Source organism: Pholcus phalangioides, unplaced genomic scaffold (genome assembly GCF_987345545.1).
Source record: "Pholcus phalangioides strain wild (caught in Gottingen) unplaced genomic scaffold, Ppha-v1.0 ptg000016l_1, whole genome shotgun sequence".
NCBI classification, from domain to species: Eukaryota; Metazoa; Arthropoda; class Arachnida; order Araneae; family Pholcidae; genus Pholcus; species Pholcus phalangioides.
In genome coordinates this window covers 3,364,453-3,382,838 of record NW_028301609.1, presented here as the reverse complement: position 1 = coordinate 3,382,838, position 18,386 = coordinate 3,364,453, and the positions used below count along the sequence as shown (strand labels likewise).

The 18,386-nt window shown below is 36.4% G+C and overlaps 1 protein-coding gene across 1 annotated transcript in view; it reads right to left on the bottom strand.

The window, feature by feature from the left end:
• Positions 1-1,767: 1,767 nt before the first annotated feature.
• Positions 1,768-18,386, bottom strand: part of LOC149074895 (neural-cadherin-like) — a 345,557-nt gene continuing 328,938 nt past the window's right edge. The window contains exons 17-36 of the mRNA XM_089245836.1: positions 17,430-17,594; positions 16,984-17,314; positions 15,447-15,677; positions 14,438-14,697; positions 14,063-14,322; positions 13,199-13,332; positions 12,660-12,908; positions 10,128-10,337; positions 9,717-10,016; positions 8,979-9,226; positions 8,535-8,830; positions 8,019-8,367; positions 7,676-7,918; positions 6,811-6,991; positions 6,533-6,699; positions 6,106-6,406; positions 5,756-5,936; positions 5,375-5,616; positions 4,092-4,334; positions 1,768-4,004 (exon numbers count right to left, since the gene is read on the bottom strand). Of these exons, the coding sequence (XP_089101962.1) occupies positions 3,745-4,004; positions 4,092-4,334; positions 5,375-5,616; positions 5,756-5,936; positions 6,106-6,406; positions 6,533-6,699; positions 6,811-6,991; positions 7,676-7,918; positions 8,019-8,367; positions 8,535-8,830; positions 8,979-9,226; positions 9,717-10,016; positions 10,128-10,337; positions 12,660-12,908; positions 13,199-13,332; positions 14,063-14,322; positions 14,438-14,697; positions 15,447-15,677; positions 16,984-17,314; positions 17,430-17,594 (4,851 nt within the window). The 3' untranslated portion in view covers positions 1,768-3,744. The remainder of the gene's footprint in view (positions 4,005-4,091; positions 4,335-5,374; positions 5,617-5,755; positions 5,937-6,105; positions 6,407-6,532; positions 6,700-6,810; positions 6,992-7,675; positions 7,919-8,018; positions 8,368-8,534; positions 8,831-8,978; positions 9,227-9,716; positions 10,017-10,127; positions 10,338-12,659; positions 12,909-13,198; positions 13,333-14,062; positions 14,323-14,437; positions 14,698-15,446; positions 15,678-16,983; positions 17,315-17,429; positions 17,595-18,386) is intronic.

Below are 18,386 nucleotides of genomic sequence, written 5' to 3'. Positions count from 1 at the left end.
ACAACACCTCCCTACGATCCAAGCCCACAAACTGAACTTGATGGCAAGTTCAGTTCTTTCTTAAGAGCATAAGGAGCCATCAAAAACAAAGTACCTAGACTGAAGCAGACGACAGCAGAAGTTTTCGTTCACAACAGCTCCCTACGATCCAAGCCCACAAACTGAACTGGATGGCAAGTTCAGTTCTTTCTTAAGAGCATAAGGAGCCATCAAAAACAAAGTACCTAGAATGAAGCAGACGACAGCGGAAGTTTTTCGTTCACAACAGTTCCCTACGATCCAAGCCCACAAACTGAACTGGATGGCAAGTTCAGTTCTTTCTTAAGAGCATAAGGAGCCATCAAAAACAAAGTACCTAGACTGAAGCAGACGACAGCAGAAGTTTTCGTTCACAACAGCTCCCTACGATCCAAGCCCACAAACTGAACCGGATGGCAAGTTCAGTTCTTTCTTAAGAGCACAAGGAGCCATCAAAAACAAAGTACCTAGAATGTAGTTTTCGTTCACAACTCCCTACGAGCAAGAAAAAAACTGGACTGAATGGCAAGTTCAGTAAAGATTTTAAGGACATTAAGTTGTGTAAGTTTCTAGCAGCTTATTTTTTCCCATTTCCATGTATCAGACACGGAAATGAACTCTTACCAAATCACAAATGTGTGTATGTGGACACCTAAAGCCGGGTTTTCCTAGGAATAGGTTTGTTGCGCAGCGTGAACCGAATTAGACTATTTCGCGCCGACAGAAACGTGTTACATAATCACGCTACGCGTTTGTGTTTTCCTAGCGAGGCGCATCAGATCAGGGCGGCTATATAAAGTATATGGCTTTGGCATCAGCTACTCTGTCGTCTGCATGATCCGGTTTGAAGGGAAGGGAAATTAAACACACAAGAGCGAAGAGAATATCGGCAAAACCGCGGCGCACGACGCATTTGACTCCTCCAGAAGCAGTCGGCCAATCCCGCCCGACGTAAAGCGTTGTCTTCAGGCGTATTGCACTCTGTAGTAAAACAGTCATGCTGCTTTTCTTACTGGTGAGTGGACGGCGTGTCGCGCTGGGCGAATCACGTTGCACGCGGCACAGGAAACCTGCTCCTAGGAAAACCCGGCTTAAGATCTTAACTGGGTCGTGTTGACACTTGCCTGTCTATTAGAGCTTGTGTGAAATTCTCATTTCCTGTAGATTCTCATTTATTCAATTTTGAATCTCTTCTTTTTAGGTCAGTGCCGTCTTAACGCATGGGCCGAACTGGGCAGGCCCGGTGCCTCACAAAAATGAGAACAGGTTCAAATTTTCGAGAATTCGCCCTCTTATGACCCTAGAAAAATCACTTTGCCTGGGGGTCCATGATGCTCTTAAGACGGCCCTGTTTTAGCTTTCAATCAATCATTTTTTATAGCGTTCTTTAGTGTTTAAAAAATAAACTTATCTTCATATTTTGAGCAGAACTTGGAACTAATCAAATGATTTTCAATGTAAATGACATTTCGGCTCTAAAGCCGGGTTTTCCTAAGAAAAGTTTTTCCAACGTGTGTGCAGCGTGAAATCGCTGATTGGTTAAAAACCTGAAATTTACATTTTTTAACCAATCGGCGTTTTTACGCTGCACACTGTGCAGGTAAACTTGATCCTAGGAAAACCTGGCTTAACAAAGATTTCAACTAACGAACGTGATTCTGGAACGAATCATCTTCGTTAGCCAAGGTAGCAGCGTAGAAAATGACAGAAAATAAATAAAATAAACACATAAAAATAGTCTACCCCACATTAACTCTGAAAATGAACTTTATTCATGATGCAATGATACTAAAAACTAGTACAGAGAGTACTGGATACGTAAAAAAACATACAATATAATCATAAAGTACAAATAAAAATAAAAAAATGAAAAAAGACAATATTTCTTTTGGCAGGTTTTTATAAATTACTGAACTTTGATTTTCTGTATTGACGAATAAAATCAAAATTGTAAAAAGAAAAATATCTCTGATATTTGTAAAATAAATCCCAACTATGTCACAGCACTTAACGGGCATCTCTAAAATGCACCAAGACAGAGCAAGGGGGTGCTGCAATATACTTGGAATTCTAAACTCTTTCCCATAAATGCTGCAGATGTAAATAAAAAATTTGGGAATCGCTGTCTGCAAAAATAAAACTCAAGTTGCCAAACAAACATTGATTGAATGAAAATGATTAAATAATGGTCTATTGTTAGATGGAAATGCTTTATGATAAAAAATAACTTCCCCATGCTGCAATTTACCAACTTCAAACGCTGGCATCAGAGCCAAAAAAATTCATTTTAATTAATGAAATTGATGGAGGCCAACTGACATATTACTTGAAAAATGACCTGTTCGTTTAAAAGCATTTGATATTAAAATTGATTCTATTGAGTATTTTCTTTTTTTTGAAAAAATTTAACAAATAAAATGTACATAATTTTTCATCTTCGATACAAAATTTCACAAATAGTCATGTGTTGAAAATTTGCTTAAAAAAACATAGATTAACATGGCAAGCATAGATACATAAAAATAAGTATAAACACATAATAAATTACAAAAAACAAATTCATTTGACCTTCAATGATTTTTGAAAATAAACATTCATTAAAAATTGCTACAGAATTATACGCATGCTTTCAACAAACATATACAAAAAAAAAGCAAAATAATGCAAATTATCATTGGAATGATGAACGATAACATATACACATGAAATAAAAAATAAGCGATATTAAATTAAAACACACACAAAAAAACTGCCTTGTGATGGCTGAAACAATGGGTGCACAATATCCTATTCCCCAATGTTTAATATGTGCGGAAGAGGTGCATAAAAACAGCACCCGATGGCAACATTCTAAATTCGCTTGGCACCGCTGGTTCAAGAATACTCATACAAGGGAAAAAAAACCCATTACTATAACATTAAATTATGTATTTTATCAAATTATTTCGTACTTTTTATACAGATTTTATGAGTATTAGAAAGAAAAAAAATGTGCTCGCTGCCCCAATTGTATATACAACGATTCTTAAAAAAAAAAATACATGTAGGTTAACAGAGACCTTCGAGTCAAATATCAAAATCAAAAACATGAATGATCAACATTCGTGTCAAATATTTCCACAAATTACATACTTTTTTTACATATACCTTCCAACATATAACTAACATTTAAGTATTTGAGAATCGATATCGAGTGATGTATCAAAACGAGTGAAATATAGAATTGTGGACGGAAAGTAACAAAAGTTACTCTGGTGTATTTTTCAGCAGTGAACAGAACAAATTAATAAGAAAATGTTAAAGACAATTGAGATGTGTCGATTTAAACTAGTTATAGCTGCAATAGTTTTAGATCATTAGTGAACATTATTTCAAGTTTATATAATTTTTTTTACAAAACACTTTTTCCACAAATTCGTTTTCATATAAATGTCAACGGCACAGCACACGTATACACATATTTACCGATTCTTTAAAAAAGTAAATAAAAATGGAAAATATATAAAAAAATGTCTGACGTAACACACAGAAAAATGTCCATTCCAAGTTCTTCTGAACCAAATGAATCGAGAGAAGAGAAAAAAAAACAAGCAATTTCCTTTAAAAAAAGTCATATTTTAAGGCATCACAGTGAATAGAAGGCTTCAAGAGCACATTTGTAAGGCTCTTGACACTATGTTATATGAGCCGCAACAAGTGTTTTGTAAAGAGAAAGATCCGTTAAGATCACTCGCCTTCGCTCTCGCCTTGACCATACATTTCTGCAAGCTTCTGGAAACGCTGACCCCATCCATTCAAGTAATCAAAATCTTGATCATTGTCATCAGTACCGGAGGCTAAAGAGCTGAGGGAACCTGCAGTACTACCTTGACCTTCATAGGCATAGTTCCTCAAATCATCAAAAGGAGGTACATTGATATCATTGTCGGCTTTGTCCAGGTGATCTCGAATGAAATCTCCTACTTCTGGTTGGCCTCCTGGATTTGCTGGAAATGATTAAAAAAAAAATTATCACACACCCTCTTATGTTTGATTGAAAACTTTTAGAAGATAAATCTGTCAATTGTACTTACCCTGCCACTGATGTGGATCCCTCATGGGTCCCTTTTCTGGACCAGGTTTAGTACCCATCGGAGATCCGCTACCATCAATAGGTATTTGAAGGGTCTTGATGTCATAGGCGTTCATGTCGTCTTCTCCGCCACCCTCATCGTCGTAAATGACAATGTTTTCTCTCACATCATCTATTATATCTTTTTGGTCATAGGGTCTGTGAGATCGGATGCGTGAATATGCAACCACAACAAGTGTGAGGACTATAGTGAAAGGAAAAATACATTCATGTGAATTAAGGAAAAAAAAAAGAGAGCCAACATTATTTTCATAAACACACAATTTAACATAGAACATATTTGGTTTCGAATTTATTCCTGATATACCCTTTGGTTGCAATTAACTGATCCCGATTGTAAATGATTACAGAAAAACTCGTACATAACAATATTCAAGGGACTAGAGAAAAGGTATTCTTTAACCCAGTGGTTCTCAAACTTTTGTTACCTATGACTCCCTTGACCTAGTCCACATTTATCTGTGGCTCCCAGAATAATTAAGTAAAGAACCATTTCAAAAAACAGAACAGGCACATATCAATATCGCCAGCTAGCCATGATGCTCCACACAAAGACTGGCAACGCCCCTAGGAGATGTGATACACATTTTACGAACCAATGCTTTAACCCCTTAACAATCAGGGAAGATATTTTTCAGTCTTGTGTAAAAGAAAAAAATACATTCAAGCTCTACTTTCCTTTGAGATTCTTCATTGGTGTCCCTGCAAAAGAAAATTGCTTTTTTCTTTTCCTGTACCCCAAGATTTGTATATTTTTATCTTTTCTTCCTCCCTTTAATTTGACGGTGAAAAAATACAGTACAACATACATTAAAATCCTGATTCAAAGTCATCATTTAATTTGCAGATTTCTGGCACTATAACGAGTTTGATGTTACATTCAATCATTGTTTATCAAAGCCAAGAAATAAGATCTGTTCACTTGAAAATTCCTGACAGTGAGCGGGTTTGGCACAACTTTAAGGGGGGGGGAACACTATAACGGGATTCAACTGTACATGGGGAAAAAGAGAAAGAATTGAAACCTGCTCCCCCTAATGCAGATGATATTTTTTATTATGCTATGATATTTTTACCTTTCATTTTCCCATGTGTAAACAAAATGTTACCAGTTTTTGAGATTTATTACTGCTAGCTCATCTGCATGTCATCCACATCTGTTGCCAAAACAAATGTACATAAAAGGGTTAATATTCTAAAAATGCAAACTTATAAATAACTTACTGAGTATCGTAAAGATGCAAAAGACGATAAGCGATAGAGCTACTACACTCAGTTGCATGGTTTTCTTTTCTTTCACAAAGTTACACTGGTGACCATCGAAACCATTAGGGCAGAGGCATTCATATCCCTGACCATCTGGTAAATTATGACAGGATCCACCATTAAAACAAGGATCTTTAAGGCACTCATCTTCATCAACGCAACCTTTGAGATCGGGAGTCACTATATAACCTTTTGGACACCTGAAAGATTCAATTTTTTTTGCAATGCATTTATTTTTCTGAAAGACTAAACAAATTTATTACACTTAAAAAAAAACTTTTCATTACACATAGCATATAAAGGAGAGTGTCTAGAATCTTCAACAGTATCTTTACTTACGCGCATTCATATATCATCCAGAGATCCACACATACAAATGGTGGTGGACAATAAACACCAGCACAAGGATTGTTTGAAGGACAGCCAGATTTGATATTCTGAGAATCAAGGACTATGGCACTCTGTGATCCATTCTCCATGGGAAGATATCTTTCATCCAAACGTATGTCGTTCATGCAGCCTACACATCATGGAAAAATAGAATATATTCTTGAAAGTCTTAAATTTCAATAAGAAAACGAAAACTAGTTTCAAATTTTGAACACAATCGCTCCAAGACATGATACGATATGAATATGCTAAAATAGATAAGCATTTTGAATACTGTAAATGAATAGAAATTGGCTCACCTTCTTGGAAATCATTATCCACTACCACAACACCAGGTGCTACATGCTGCACATCACCTCCAGCTACTACATTTTGCTTTTCAACAGTTAATGTCTGATGGTAACCCTCATAATCCAACAGCTCGTTATATCTTCTACCTCCACCACCATCCAATGATATACTAGCTGTACTTCCATGTCTTTCTACTTTCACATTGTGCCACTGGCCATCACTGACGCTAACATGAGGCAACCATAATTCCTGCTCTGAAGACCTGAAGTGATTTAGGTTAAAACGGAACCTCAAAGTGCGGTTACGGATCTATAAGAGAAACAATAAAATATATGGCCAATAAATAATCAACATCAATAACATATAATTTTCTGCCAAACATATAGTATATCATAATTAAAAAACAAAGTATTTTCAGTTGATTGGAAATCATACCTCCAAGATGAGATATTCTCTGCCATGTTTACTAAAAGCTCGGAAGAGCTCCCCATGTTTCTGTCGAGTTCTGAAGCTTAGTTGGATCTCATTGGAATATTCGTCAGGATTGAAAGTTAGGGCATATCGAATATAACTGCTAAGTTCAAACATCTTTTCTTGTGTTTCTAAAAAACAATGATCAATCATATTTTTTATGTACATTGAAATGTATCAATCATAACTTATCCTCCACAGAATCAATTTTTTAGCAAAAATATTTTTTCCAAACTCCTTACTGCTTTCACATCTTTCTCCATAGTAGCCAGGAAAACACACACATTTAGCTGCTGTATAATTGCCAATGCAGGTGCCATGCTGGCAGTATCTTTCAATCTGATTGGTACGGCAGTGTACTTCAGCAGGAGGGCAACCTACAACGCTGTTCTCGCTTTCCCCAGGATCAGACAGATCATACATCTATACATTTTCCAAATCAAAAACAAGATCTTAGACGGAAAAAGTGAAATGTATTACAGAAAAGGCAGTATAGAAATTTGAATGTTACATTTTTTCATGGAATGAAAATTCATAAAAATAATTAAATTTTTTTTTTTCTGATGGGAAAAAACTGAAAGAACCCTTCAATAATTGAAGGGTTCGGCCAAATAATGTTTTTTTAAACTGTAGAGGAGAAAATAAGAGACACATACTTTTGCATGTAAGTAACAGACTTATTTTGTTTGACACCTATGACAGTACTTATGTCATTGTTGTAGGAAGCTACATATAACATTATTACATATAATATATGACCATACATATAACATTATTCGGTCAAATCCCCCATTTTGCAAAACAATATAACAGACCATTATTTGGCTGAACAATTAGATTTTTTTTTATACAAATGCTTGCCCATTGAAATTGATTGTTTTCACTTAAGATATTAATTGTTTAAATGAAACATCTCATACACAACTGAAGACGATCTCTAAAAAAACCAGCAAAAAATTGTTTTTTTCCAGTAAGTGAAAATTTCTAATCAAAACTGTCACAGAATTTTTTATTGTCCTGTTAATGATGGCTGAAAAAGCTTCACACGATTCATTATTTATGTACAATGCTTCATACATTCATTACAAATAAGGGAAAACTACTAACCTGACTGTTATGAATAACATTTTTGATGCAACCAGAAAATCCAGTTCTTGTGTGTGCAGTCCAGTTGTAAGATGTAAGCATTGGGTGTTTCACACCTCCTAGTTGCAAAGGCCCATTAACATTAAGGAACTCATTGAATGGTATAACCTGAGACTTTCCTTCACATTTGGTTCGGTCAGAAACTGGTGGTGATGCATCAAGTGTTTTTGCCGTCTTGCAATGATCGACTGTCATCCTTACACTCTAAAAAAAGGCATATCAAATAAATGGAAAATATTAATTGTGTGCTTTTACATCTATTTGAGATGAAAGTACAGTTACAAGAAGGAAATTTTGTATCTACCTCTCTATCCCAGAACACATCTAAATGATGCCAGCCTCCGTCGTTAAGCGGACTCTCAACAGGCACAATGATCTCTGTAGTCCCTGAACCAAAATCAAGGAGAAGACGAGGTTTACCATTCTGCAGTTCAAGTGAGAAAAAATCTTGCACAATTGTTTCACCAATATCTGGTTCAGTTATCGGACCATTGTAGAGCAGGAGGCCATTGGGAGTTTCAGTCATGAACTCTAGACTAAAATGTGAAGTTTCACACTGTTGGAGTGGAGGAAACCATGCAAAACCACTCCCACGGAAATGGCGAGTGGTCTGTTGACATTGAGGCCCAGTATACCCTTCTCTACAAGAACACCTATAAAACAATTGAAAGACAAGAATAAGATTAGTTGAGACTTTTTTTATAAGAAAGAACATAACATAAATCGAACATAAAAAAATCCATGAGAAATAAAAACTTTTAAAAGCAAATTGTTGGGAAATATGACTGAAAGCGTAAAAGAGAGATATGGACAAACATACGTAATTATTCCAGATTTGTCTTTGCAGATACCGTCATTATAACATGGTTTGGGTCTGGCCTTGCAGGATTCCATTGCTGAAAAATCTCGTGCGCTGCAAACACATTCAGTTTCGACCTTTGCTCTGACACCAACAAGAGATGTTCGATTGGCATTCACCATGGCAGGATTATCACCATACACACGCAGGAAGTTTGAGCAGCTGTCCTCACATTTTAGTACCTTGCTGTTCATTTTGTCATAAAGGCATTCGTCAATGCCAACCATTGTGATATTGATGCCAACAATGCGTTCAATCTAGGAGAAATCAAAGTGATAGAAAATCTCAGATACAAAAGTCTAACTATCAATCTTCCATTTCATGTACTTTTTTAGCCTTTTTTCGTGAATAAATAACCTAATGTTTTAGCTGAAATATAAGTAATAAAGATATAACTGCACAAACCTCTTTTCGATGAAGTGCCACAATACCATCCAATCTAGTGGATTTGTAATATGGAGATCCATGTGCAGAGAATCTGATATCTGTTATCGGAGGGAGATCTTGTTTGCTCAAGACAGAAAACACATCCACATTATCTTGCTTCACTTTCAGGAGCTTTGCTACGATGTCTTTGAATTTGTCATACTTGCTTTCCACCTGGACCTTATTCTTCCAATCCCACACCCTGATGAAATCTTCATCGGAATCCCCTGAAAAATTCAAATTCAATGAATTCAAGATAATTATGTCAAAATTTTGTTTCTGATCGAGCTATTGCTAATTATTCTTCATAATGGTTTCCAAAGTAGGAGGATACTGCATTCTGAGAAGATCTGAGATTATCCAGCACGGCAGTAATATTGCCACAGATATGATTTTGAAAACACATATCAAGGTACAATACAAAAATTGTTTTCCCAGAAAAGAACAAAATATAGGCTAAATAGTTTATTTAGGAAACCTCCAACCTAGGTAGGAAATTTTAATATTAAAGCATTTAAATTATATTTGGCGTCAAACAGTTTTGAAGGGTAAAAAAACTTGATATTGTCAAATGAAGATAATTTTTTCTCAAAATTTGTTAAAATGATAAGTGCTAAAACATGTTTAAAATAACAATTTTTTTAAATTAAAAAACTTTAATAGAAATATTAAGCGAAACAGTTTTTTGGCCTTAAAAAATTAAAAACTCATGCATACCCGCAATTCTTATAGATCCAGAACTATACACAGCTTCTTCAGGTATTTGTTTCACAAGAACGGTCACAATAGACTTCACATCTTCGTCTCTTTTTTGATCGGTGACGGTGAAATGTAAAGTGTGCTTCCCGCCACTGTCCATGTTGATCATCTGAATTTCCCCTGTATTCACATCAAGTTTGAAATTGGGATTAGGGTTATTGTTATCCCAATAGAAGACCTTATCTGGAAGATCCCAATCATCAAGATCTTCAACATGAACACGACCAATAGGAACTGGTCTAGTTGGTTTTGTTTGACCTTGAAGTAAAAAAAAAACCATCACTATTAGAAATATGTTATTAAACAAATTTGGATTTGTATATGAGCTTATGCACGGCACTGACAATAGGTTTCAACAAATGCATTTACCTTTATAGCTATATACAAATATATCTTTTTTCCCTGGGTACATGCGATTGTCATTTTCATCCCCAATGATAACAGTTAATGTATTAGTGCTGGTCAGAGACGGTATTCCACTGTCTGCTATGATGATAGGCACAGCATATTCTTTTTGTTCCTCTCTATCAAATCGTACCTGGGTATAAACTGTTGCAGATCCTCTTCCTCCATCACCATCTGCGAAAAATTAAAGATCAACAAAATATATTTTCTATGGGTTATACTGGCAGGATACTGCAGTGATAACATAAAAATTAACATGTATGGCCTCTAAAAGCTTGGTAGGGTATATATATTGATAGGTTACTAAATATTTTCTTTTACAGCACAGTGGATTTTTGCAAATACAACACACACCATGCCAGGGTGTGCGGATTACAAAAATCACAGGATTGCCAAAACTGGAAAAGCCCATTTAAATACTACAAAACTTTGCACACAGACATGCAGTAACATGGTTTCCTCTTCTATGCTTGAAGAAAATCCACCTAAAAACTACCGGATAATTGGATTGCCCGGACTATCACATGACCAGATTATTAAGAGTCTACTGTAATATAGTTCACATCATACTAAGGTGAATATATACAGGGTGCACACACAGCATTTTACTGGCCAATCATTCATCCTAGAGGCATTAATTTCCAATTCGAAAAAGTATCCAAATGACCTGTAGAACTCAGATACGCCATTCATGTTACTAGAGGTTGTACAGTTATTAAAAACTTTCTATAAGGACACCTTGTGTTTAAAAATCTAATTAGAAAGTTGTCCTGTCTCAGGAGAGAAGACAACAACTTTCTAATTGGGTTTTCAGGCACAGGGTAACAATAAAAAAGTTTTTTATTTTATTTTAATAACTATACAACCTCTTGTAACATGAATGACATATCTGAGTTTTACATGTTATCTGAATACTTTTTCTAACTGGAAGTATGCCTCTAGGATCAACGGTTCGTCAATAAAATGTGGTGTGTACTGTTGCCTATGCACCCTGTATATTGCAACTTCAATAACAAACTTCCTGTTAACATCTCTTTTTTGATAACAAGCAATTCTCTGAATTCCATAGATTTGGACTTCAATTATATGGCAGTATTTCTTTACCAATAAACAGGCGGTTTTCATTGGAGAACAACTATTTTAAGTCCCATATTCATCCCATTATCAAGAGGTTCTACTTAGTAACATTTTTTCAATAATGTTTGTTTCATGGTAAATCTCAAAAATTTAATGCAGGCATTCAAAAATATTTCTCACATCATTTATAATACAATTAATGCTCTTTCAGATGTGCCAACTTTTGGAATCCAGAAATCTGGAGATTCTCCCAAGGGGGTACCCCCCAGCACTCAGACTAAATCAAATTTTTTTAAAAACCAATTAAGACAAAGTTCCATTATTCCCCCCCAGGCAGGCTCTGCATTGTCCCTGATAAGAATATAATTCCATGTCAGTCTTTCCATGCAGAATAGAGAAATCACATCTACATACTGTTCAGAAAACATAAGTGTTTCCTTTCGTTGATGCTATCAGTGAGTGATAATCTTGGGTATATGAACTCTTAAAAAGCAGTTTCATATTTTCTTTCTGATGACATCTTTAATCAGAGGAAACAATTGAAAAACTTCAAAATATAAAACTGCTGACGAAAAAACTTATTGTGCTTACCCCATGGTTGTTAACTGAATACAATAATTATTATACAGGAATTTCTGCAACCAAGGTCATCCCCCTGATAAATGATTGCGAATGAACTCTGAAAATGTTACATCCTTGCCAGTTGCTTAAATGTGGTCACCAAGACTTTTTTCATGGCTGCTCAATGGAGATGACCACGGCTGTCCTCTATGGGTGTTTTCTCTAACAACGACCGCAGCCATTGATGTCATAACAACGTGAAAGCTAGTGTAAAATATAATTTTCTGCCAAAATCCAGAGAAATTTTAACAAATCTGGAGAGCAGGAGGAAGGATGAAAAATCCGGAGTCTCTCGCCTAAATCCGGAGAGTTGGCAGGTCTGCTCTTTATAATGATTCCCCATCATTCCACAAAAAACGGACGTTATATTGAATTGGGCAGTTGTTATATCAAAATTTTGAAAAAAATGTTGGCTTCTTAAGAGAATTCCACATTCCAACATAATATATTCGATTTAGCATATTGTAAAAAGTCTCAATGAAAATTAAGTGCATGCAAACCTTTTTATGTAGAGAATTCTCCAATATTCAAAGACAAAAGTCAAATACACAAGACTGATAATACTCATTTCTTTACAAAATAAAAAAAATCATGAGAAAGCTAAGTTCAGACATTCTATTCAATTGAATGTTTTTTGTAGGTTGTTATATTGGATGAAAAATATTATGGCATGGATAGGAAAACATTCGGAACTTATCATACCAGTCATTACAATGGAGCGTTAGCAATAACCTATGGCCATTGCACAGAGTGTTGACTGTATAATTAAATGCAATCCACTTTCATAACTTTTCTTACCTTTATTAAATACCACTCGAAATGATTTCTTGATAGTTGTATCTGCATTTTCATCGAGATGGAATTTAAACCACGGCTTTGTTGCTGGAGGCAGATCAGGATCATCAGCAAAAAGCTCAATAACCTTTACAGGTGGGTCTGTATTTTCCATAACCACAGGACGATAATCTTCTCTAAAATGTGGTGCGTTATCATTGATGTCCAGAACTTCAACAATCAATGTTGCCGTTGCAGTCCTGGCGGGTGTACCTAAGAAATAACTTTGTTTTGTACTTATTGTAACTTTAACAAAAAAATTTCAACAGAGCACGACATCAAAAGATATAAAGCTAAACGTTCCTGTAAAATCTGAAATTTCTGATCTGAATTTTTGACGGATATGATTCAGTGATAAATACTAGAAATACATCCAGCTCATTAATATAAACTAGACTATTTATTTTGAGCTATTTACTGTTATATAATTTTAATACTTGGAAGCATATAATATTCTTTTTTGTAATTACTACTTCTCGTAAAAAAAATAAAAGAAAACATACCATCATCAATCGCAAGAATTCTAATATCATGTCTGTTTGCTTGCTCTCTATCCAGTGGACGTTGAATAGACACCACTCCAGAGTGATTAATACGGAACTGTCTCTTCTTATCAGATGTACGATCAATAGAGTACCTAGAGAACATACATGAAATTGATGAAAATTGAATTGCAAAGAATCTGAAATTCTCTCACTTCATTGAGAGCCTCAACTAAAAAAAAAGTGAAAGGATGACGCCACTCTTCACTATACATACAAATGTTTTTAACAACTGGCTGTTGCAAAGATGAATTTTTGGAAAGAGAAAATTCAACTGTCTTTGCGAGGAATTTAACCCTCGTCCTTTCACTTTCCGGGTGAATACCCTAGACAACCAACTAGACTACAAAATCAATGAATCTCTCAATCTTTCTTTAGGGCTTTTGTGCAGTTGTGAGCTTGTGGCCCGAGTCAGGTCCGGCTGTTCATGTACGGTTCCTTTCAGTGCACACGAGTTCCAAGGAAAGATTGAGATTAGTTGCCTTTGTAGTCTAGTATGTTCACCTGGAAAGTGAAAGGAAATGGGTTCGATTCCCCATAAAGACTGTTGAAAAAATTCTCTTTTTCCAAAAATTCATCTTTGCACAGCATCCAGTTGTTAAAAACCTCTGTATAAAAAAAAAATCCCCCCTTTATTCTGAAGGTTAGACCTCAAGAGAGCAAAAAAACTTTAAAACATACCAGCATAAATCTAACTACCAGATTTTTACATTTAGCCTTTTATTAGATTTGAACTCCTTTAATTTTTCCACCCGGATATAGTAATATTCTTTTGATTTGAATCTCGGTATAGTAAAGCAAATAAATTAACTTGATTGTACTCACCGAACCAATGATTTTCCAGCCTGATCAGGATCTTTCGCTTGGAATTTAGCTATGTTATAGCCGACGGTAACGTTTTCTTCTACACTGACTTTCTGCAGGGGATCTAAAAATTCTGGTGGATTGTCATTGATATCTATAAGGCTAATACGGACTTTTGAGTAATCGATGTGATATGGATCAGCAGTTTCTCCCCCGTGGTCGCTCACTTGAATGGTAATGTTGAAGCCATACCTCTGTTGCGGGTCCTCATAGTCCAGGGGCTGTGGGGGGGGGGGGGAAGCAAATATGTTAATATTGTTTTGCATTGACGCCTGTGCATTTTTGATTTTAAAAACTAACAAAATATTTGATGGAAAGTATGTAAGACAAATTTACCTTGGCTATTTTCAAAGAGCCAGTACCATCAGAGTTGGTAACCATTGTGAATTTATCAGCTCCAAATGTGTTATTGATGACTTTATAACTGAACTTATTGGTCTCTAACAGATCGGCATCACTCACAGTGACTATGAGAATCGGAAGTTCCGGAATATCATCACCCTCTGTCTCATCAACCTGAACAAACCACTGTTGTTTGGTAAAAACTGGAGGCATATCGTTTATGTCTCTAACTTTGATTGTAGCTGTTCCCGTTCCTGTGAAGAAAAACAACTGAGTGAATATGAATGTGAAAAAAATAAGTGAATACTTTGCTGCAAAAATATCAAGGGAAGACTTGAGCTCATAAACTGCTCATTAATATAATATGTATACACATGTTACTGAATCCTTATGTTGTGCAGACATGTTTAACTCGTTCAATGTTTTGACATAATATTACGTCAAAATTCCTATGGAAGAAATACTAAATACAAGGGTATCAGAAGTGTTTCTGATCCTCACCATCGGCTTGAGCTTCAAGTAAAAACTGATTTTTGAATAAATTTTGGTGTGCTCGAATGCATGGGGAAAAAAATACTGGGGGTGCTGGAGCACGCAATGGCCCGATGCAACAGACCGACAACCAACAATGTTATATAAGCAGGGAGTTTTAAAATCTCTCATTAAAAAAAGAAATGTGGCTTGCTCTAAAATGAGAAACAAATACTTGTTCCTCAGCTGAAAATCCCTATCTACTCTAATGACGAATGCTCACTGATAAGACGTTCCCAATCTATCTCTATGCATCATATCGTCTATTGTTATTGAATCGCCAAAACTTGTTTGCACAAGTGATCTTGTATTTGTAAGCATATAAATAATAATATAACTGGAATAATTATTTCCAGTTTTCTCCAGAACCCTGTTTCCAGTTTTGGCGGGTCTTTGCATGGAGAAAGAAAAAATACCACTAATTAAAAGCAAGGGGAAAAAAAAAATCAGAAGTATTTTATACAAAACTCACCTTGAAGCCCTCCACCATCCGTCGCAACAACTTTAATCATATATTCAGATATAGTTTCTCTATCCAGACAACAAACAGCTGTCGTTATCACACCAGTGTCTGGATCTATGGCAAAAATAAGCTCATGTTTCTCGTTGACCTGGTTCTGCTCTATGGTATAAGTTAACTTGGCATTATTGCCTTCATCCGGGTCGTCGTAATCAGTAGCTGTCATTGTCATCACAGTGAGACCTTCAAAGAAAGCACGTAGAAGAAGTTTAGTCAAAGAATATTAATCCTGTGAATTCATAAATTGCATTACTGTATAAGAAACAGAAGAAAAGTTTACATGTTCAACCATTAGCTAGTAGATGGCAGCACCAACAGCCATTCTTTTATCTGAATTGATTTATAGCAAATAGATGGCAGCACTACTCAAATTCCTTGATGTTTCGGAATATACCGAATTATTTCAGTGATTTAAAATTTTCGCCCACAGATGGCAGCAAACATCTCTTTTCTTACGAATTTTATTTACTTGCTGTACTAGGAAGGAGACGGAAAATTACACGCCACCACAAACTTCTCGCAGCGTGGGCAAAATTTGCGATATTGGTACTATTGAAAACAGTTATAATCGGGGGAACCATATGACCCACATTTTACGGGACGGCCCGACATTTCCAGTATTTTTGGAGAAACTTGAAAATTTTTTTTTACTTGGCAGAATACCTTGCAAAATATTATTTTGCTTTTCACGATTTGCCACTTAGAGTCGCAATTATCATGCGTAAATTGTTCATCTCACTATTTGTTTTCTGCTAAAACTAAATGTTTTTTCCGTGAATTACATTTAATCCATTGCAATTTGCCAAAGGTGTTCACCCTTTAGGGGAGTGCGGATCACTTCATCGATTTGAAAATGTACAGCGGGCTACTTTGCTTAAGTGATCTAGAATAGTACCGTAGGTTACTTAGGTGATCTGTAAATGTGCCGCGGACCGAGTGAGTGATCTGTAAATAAGCCGCGGATCACAAAAGTGAACTGGGAAAATGTCATGGGTCACCGAAGTGATGTGTAACTAACTGCACCACGGGTCACTCAAATTTTTGCTCAGTTCATTTGTACTAAATTACGTTTCAGGTCTCGTGCCACAATAGATGTCTCTGCTAGGGTTTAGCATGAATGCCGTAGTGCTTCATTCCCTGCCATCAGAGATAACTGTTTTGATGATAATTGGCGATGTGTCTGTCCCGTATGGATACCGATTTTCCGTAAATATGGTCAGGCTAGGTACATATCGATCGTGCTGTTAATTTTGATACTTCTCTATCGGAACAACTTCGTGGGCCGGAGGTTTTTTTTGAAACTTCTGTACATTCGATTAAAATTTCCAAGCATTATTAGCGCACACATACCTTCTTACACAATTCCATATGTACCAAACTGGTTTGTTACAAAATTTTACGGAAAAATATAACCGTGAAATAACAATTGAAAAATAGCTAAATGATACTCAGATTTGAAAACTAGATTCATTTTTTCCCCTCGACTCACCTTTGGTGCCATTTTCAGTCACGTTTCCCGTGTAGATCGCAAGCGGGAAAAACGGAGCGTTGTCATTGATATCCTTCAAATTGACCAATACATCAGCGTATCCAACAAGTCCTTTGGGTCCACCGCCGTCATCATTGGCTAACACGGTGAACCTCCACTGCGACCTGCCGTGGGGCTGATCGCGGTCCAAAGGTTTGAGCACAAATATCTCGCCGGTCTCCCCATTGATGGAGAACTTGCTTGCTTGAGGGTCATCCTTCACGATACCTTGACCGGTGAGGAAATATACTATGTTGGATTCACGATCCAAATCACCATCAGTTGCCGTGACCTGCAAATCATTGGATTTAATGAATACACACGGAATCCATATTTCCAGATGTGGCCTGAAAACGATGACAAATCGAACATTGAGGTTAATGGATCGGTGAGAATGTAAAACGTACCGTGAGAATTTTCTTCGGCAATCCGTCCGAGTCCTCCTCCAATATGTGCGTTTGATATAATGATTGTGTGAATTTCGGAGGCAGATCATTGACATCTCTGACTTTGATATACACTGTCGTGCTGTTCTCAAATAAGCTGTCGGATGCCACGAGCGTCAAATTGTACTGGAGGAAAAAAAATAATCTTACATTATTATGAGTGGTTTTGGACAAGAAGCTGGACTTCGAACTTCGATACGAAGCATGAGCGTTAGGAGAAAATGTAAGAACAATACTGAAAATAATATATTGATATTTTATAAGGTTCCCAACCGGGTAATACTTGATGGATCATTCAAGGCTACGCTACGCGTATAATATTCAGGAATGGCAAGGAAAATGATGAAAAGAGTAAAGTAATGTTTAAGTGTAAAGCAGTGTTTCCCAAAGTGGGCAATATCACCTTCTGGTGGGCGATGGAATGATCCAGAGGGGCGATAGAAAATACAAGTATAATGCAACTATGGGTTCACTTGAGTTAGGGGACGATGGGGAAAAAAAATTTCTGAAGGGCACGATGGAAGAAAAAAGTTTGGGAGAAACTATGGTGCATTAGTTATGGCGCAACAAGAATATATATAAGCTAGACCAGAGAAAAAAATAAACTAAAATTTACTCGGTCGCCTGAAGACTACTATGAATTTTGGTACCCCTCATGCCAGTAATTTTTGACGTAGAAAAAGGGTAAACTTAGCGCCGTTCCTGGTCCAGCGCCTGGACACCAGATTCCCACACCCCCTGTCCGCCCTTAGTTTCAGACCCGTATGCAAGACTTCAACGCAATTCAAGACGTTCACCTGCCACCATGCAGTTCGCGGGTATGCTTGTTTTCTATACATTTCTACAGATGCGAAACTCTCGTACGCATGTGCAGCGAAAAGTGTGGGGGGGGGGGAATGGACACGCCTCCTGCGCAAT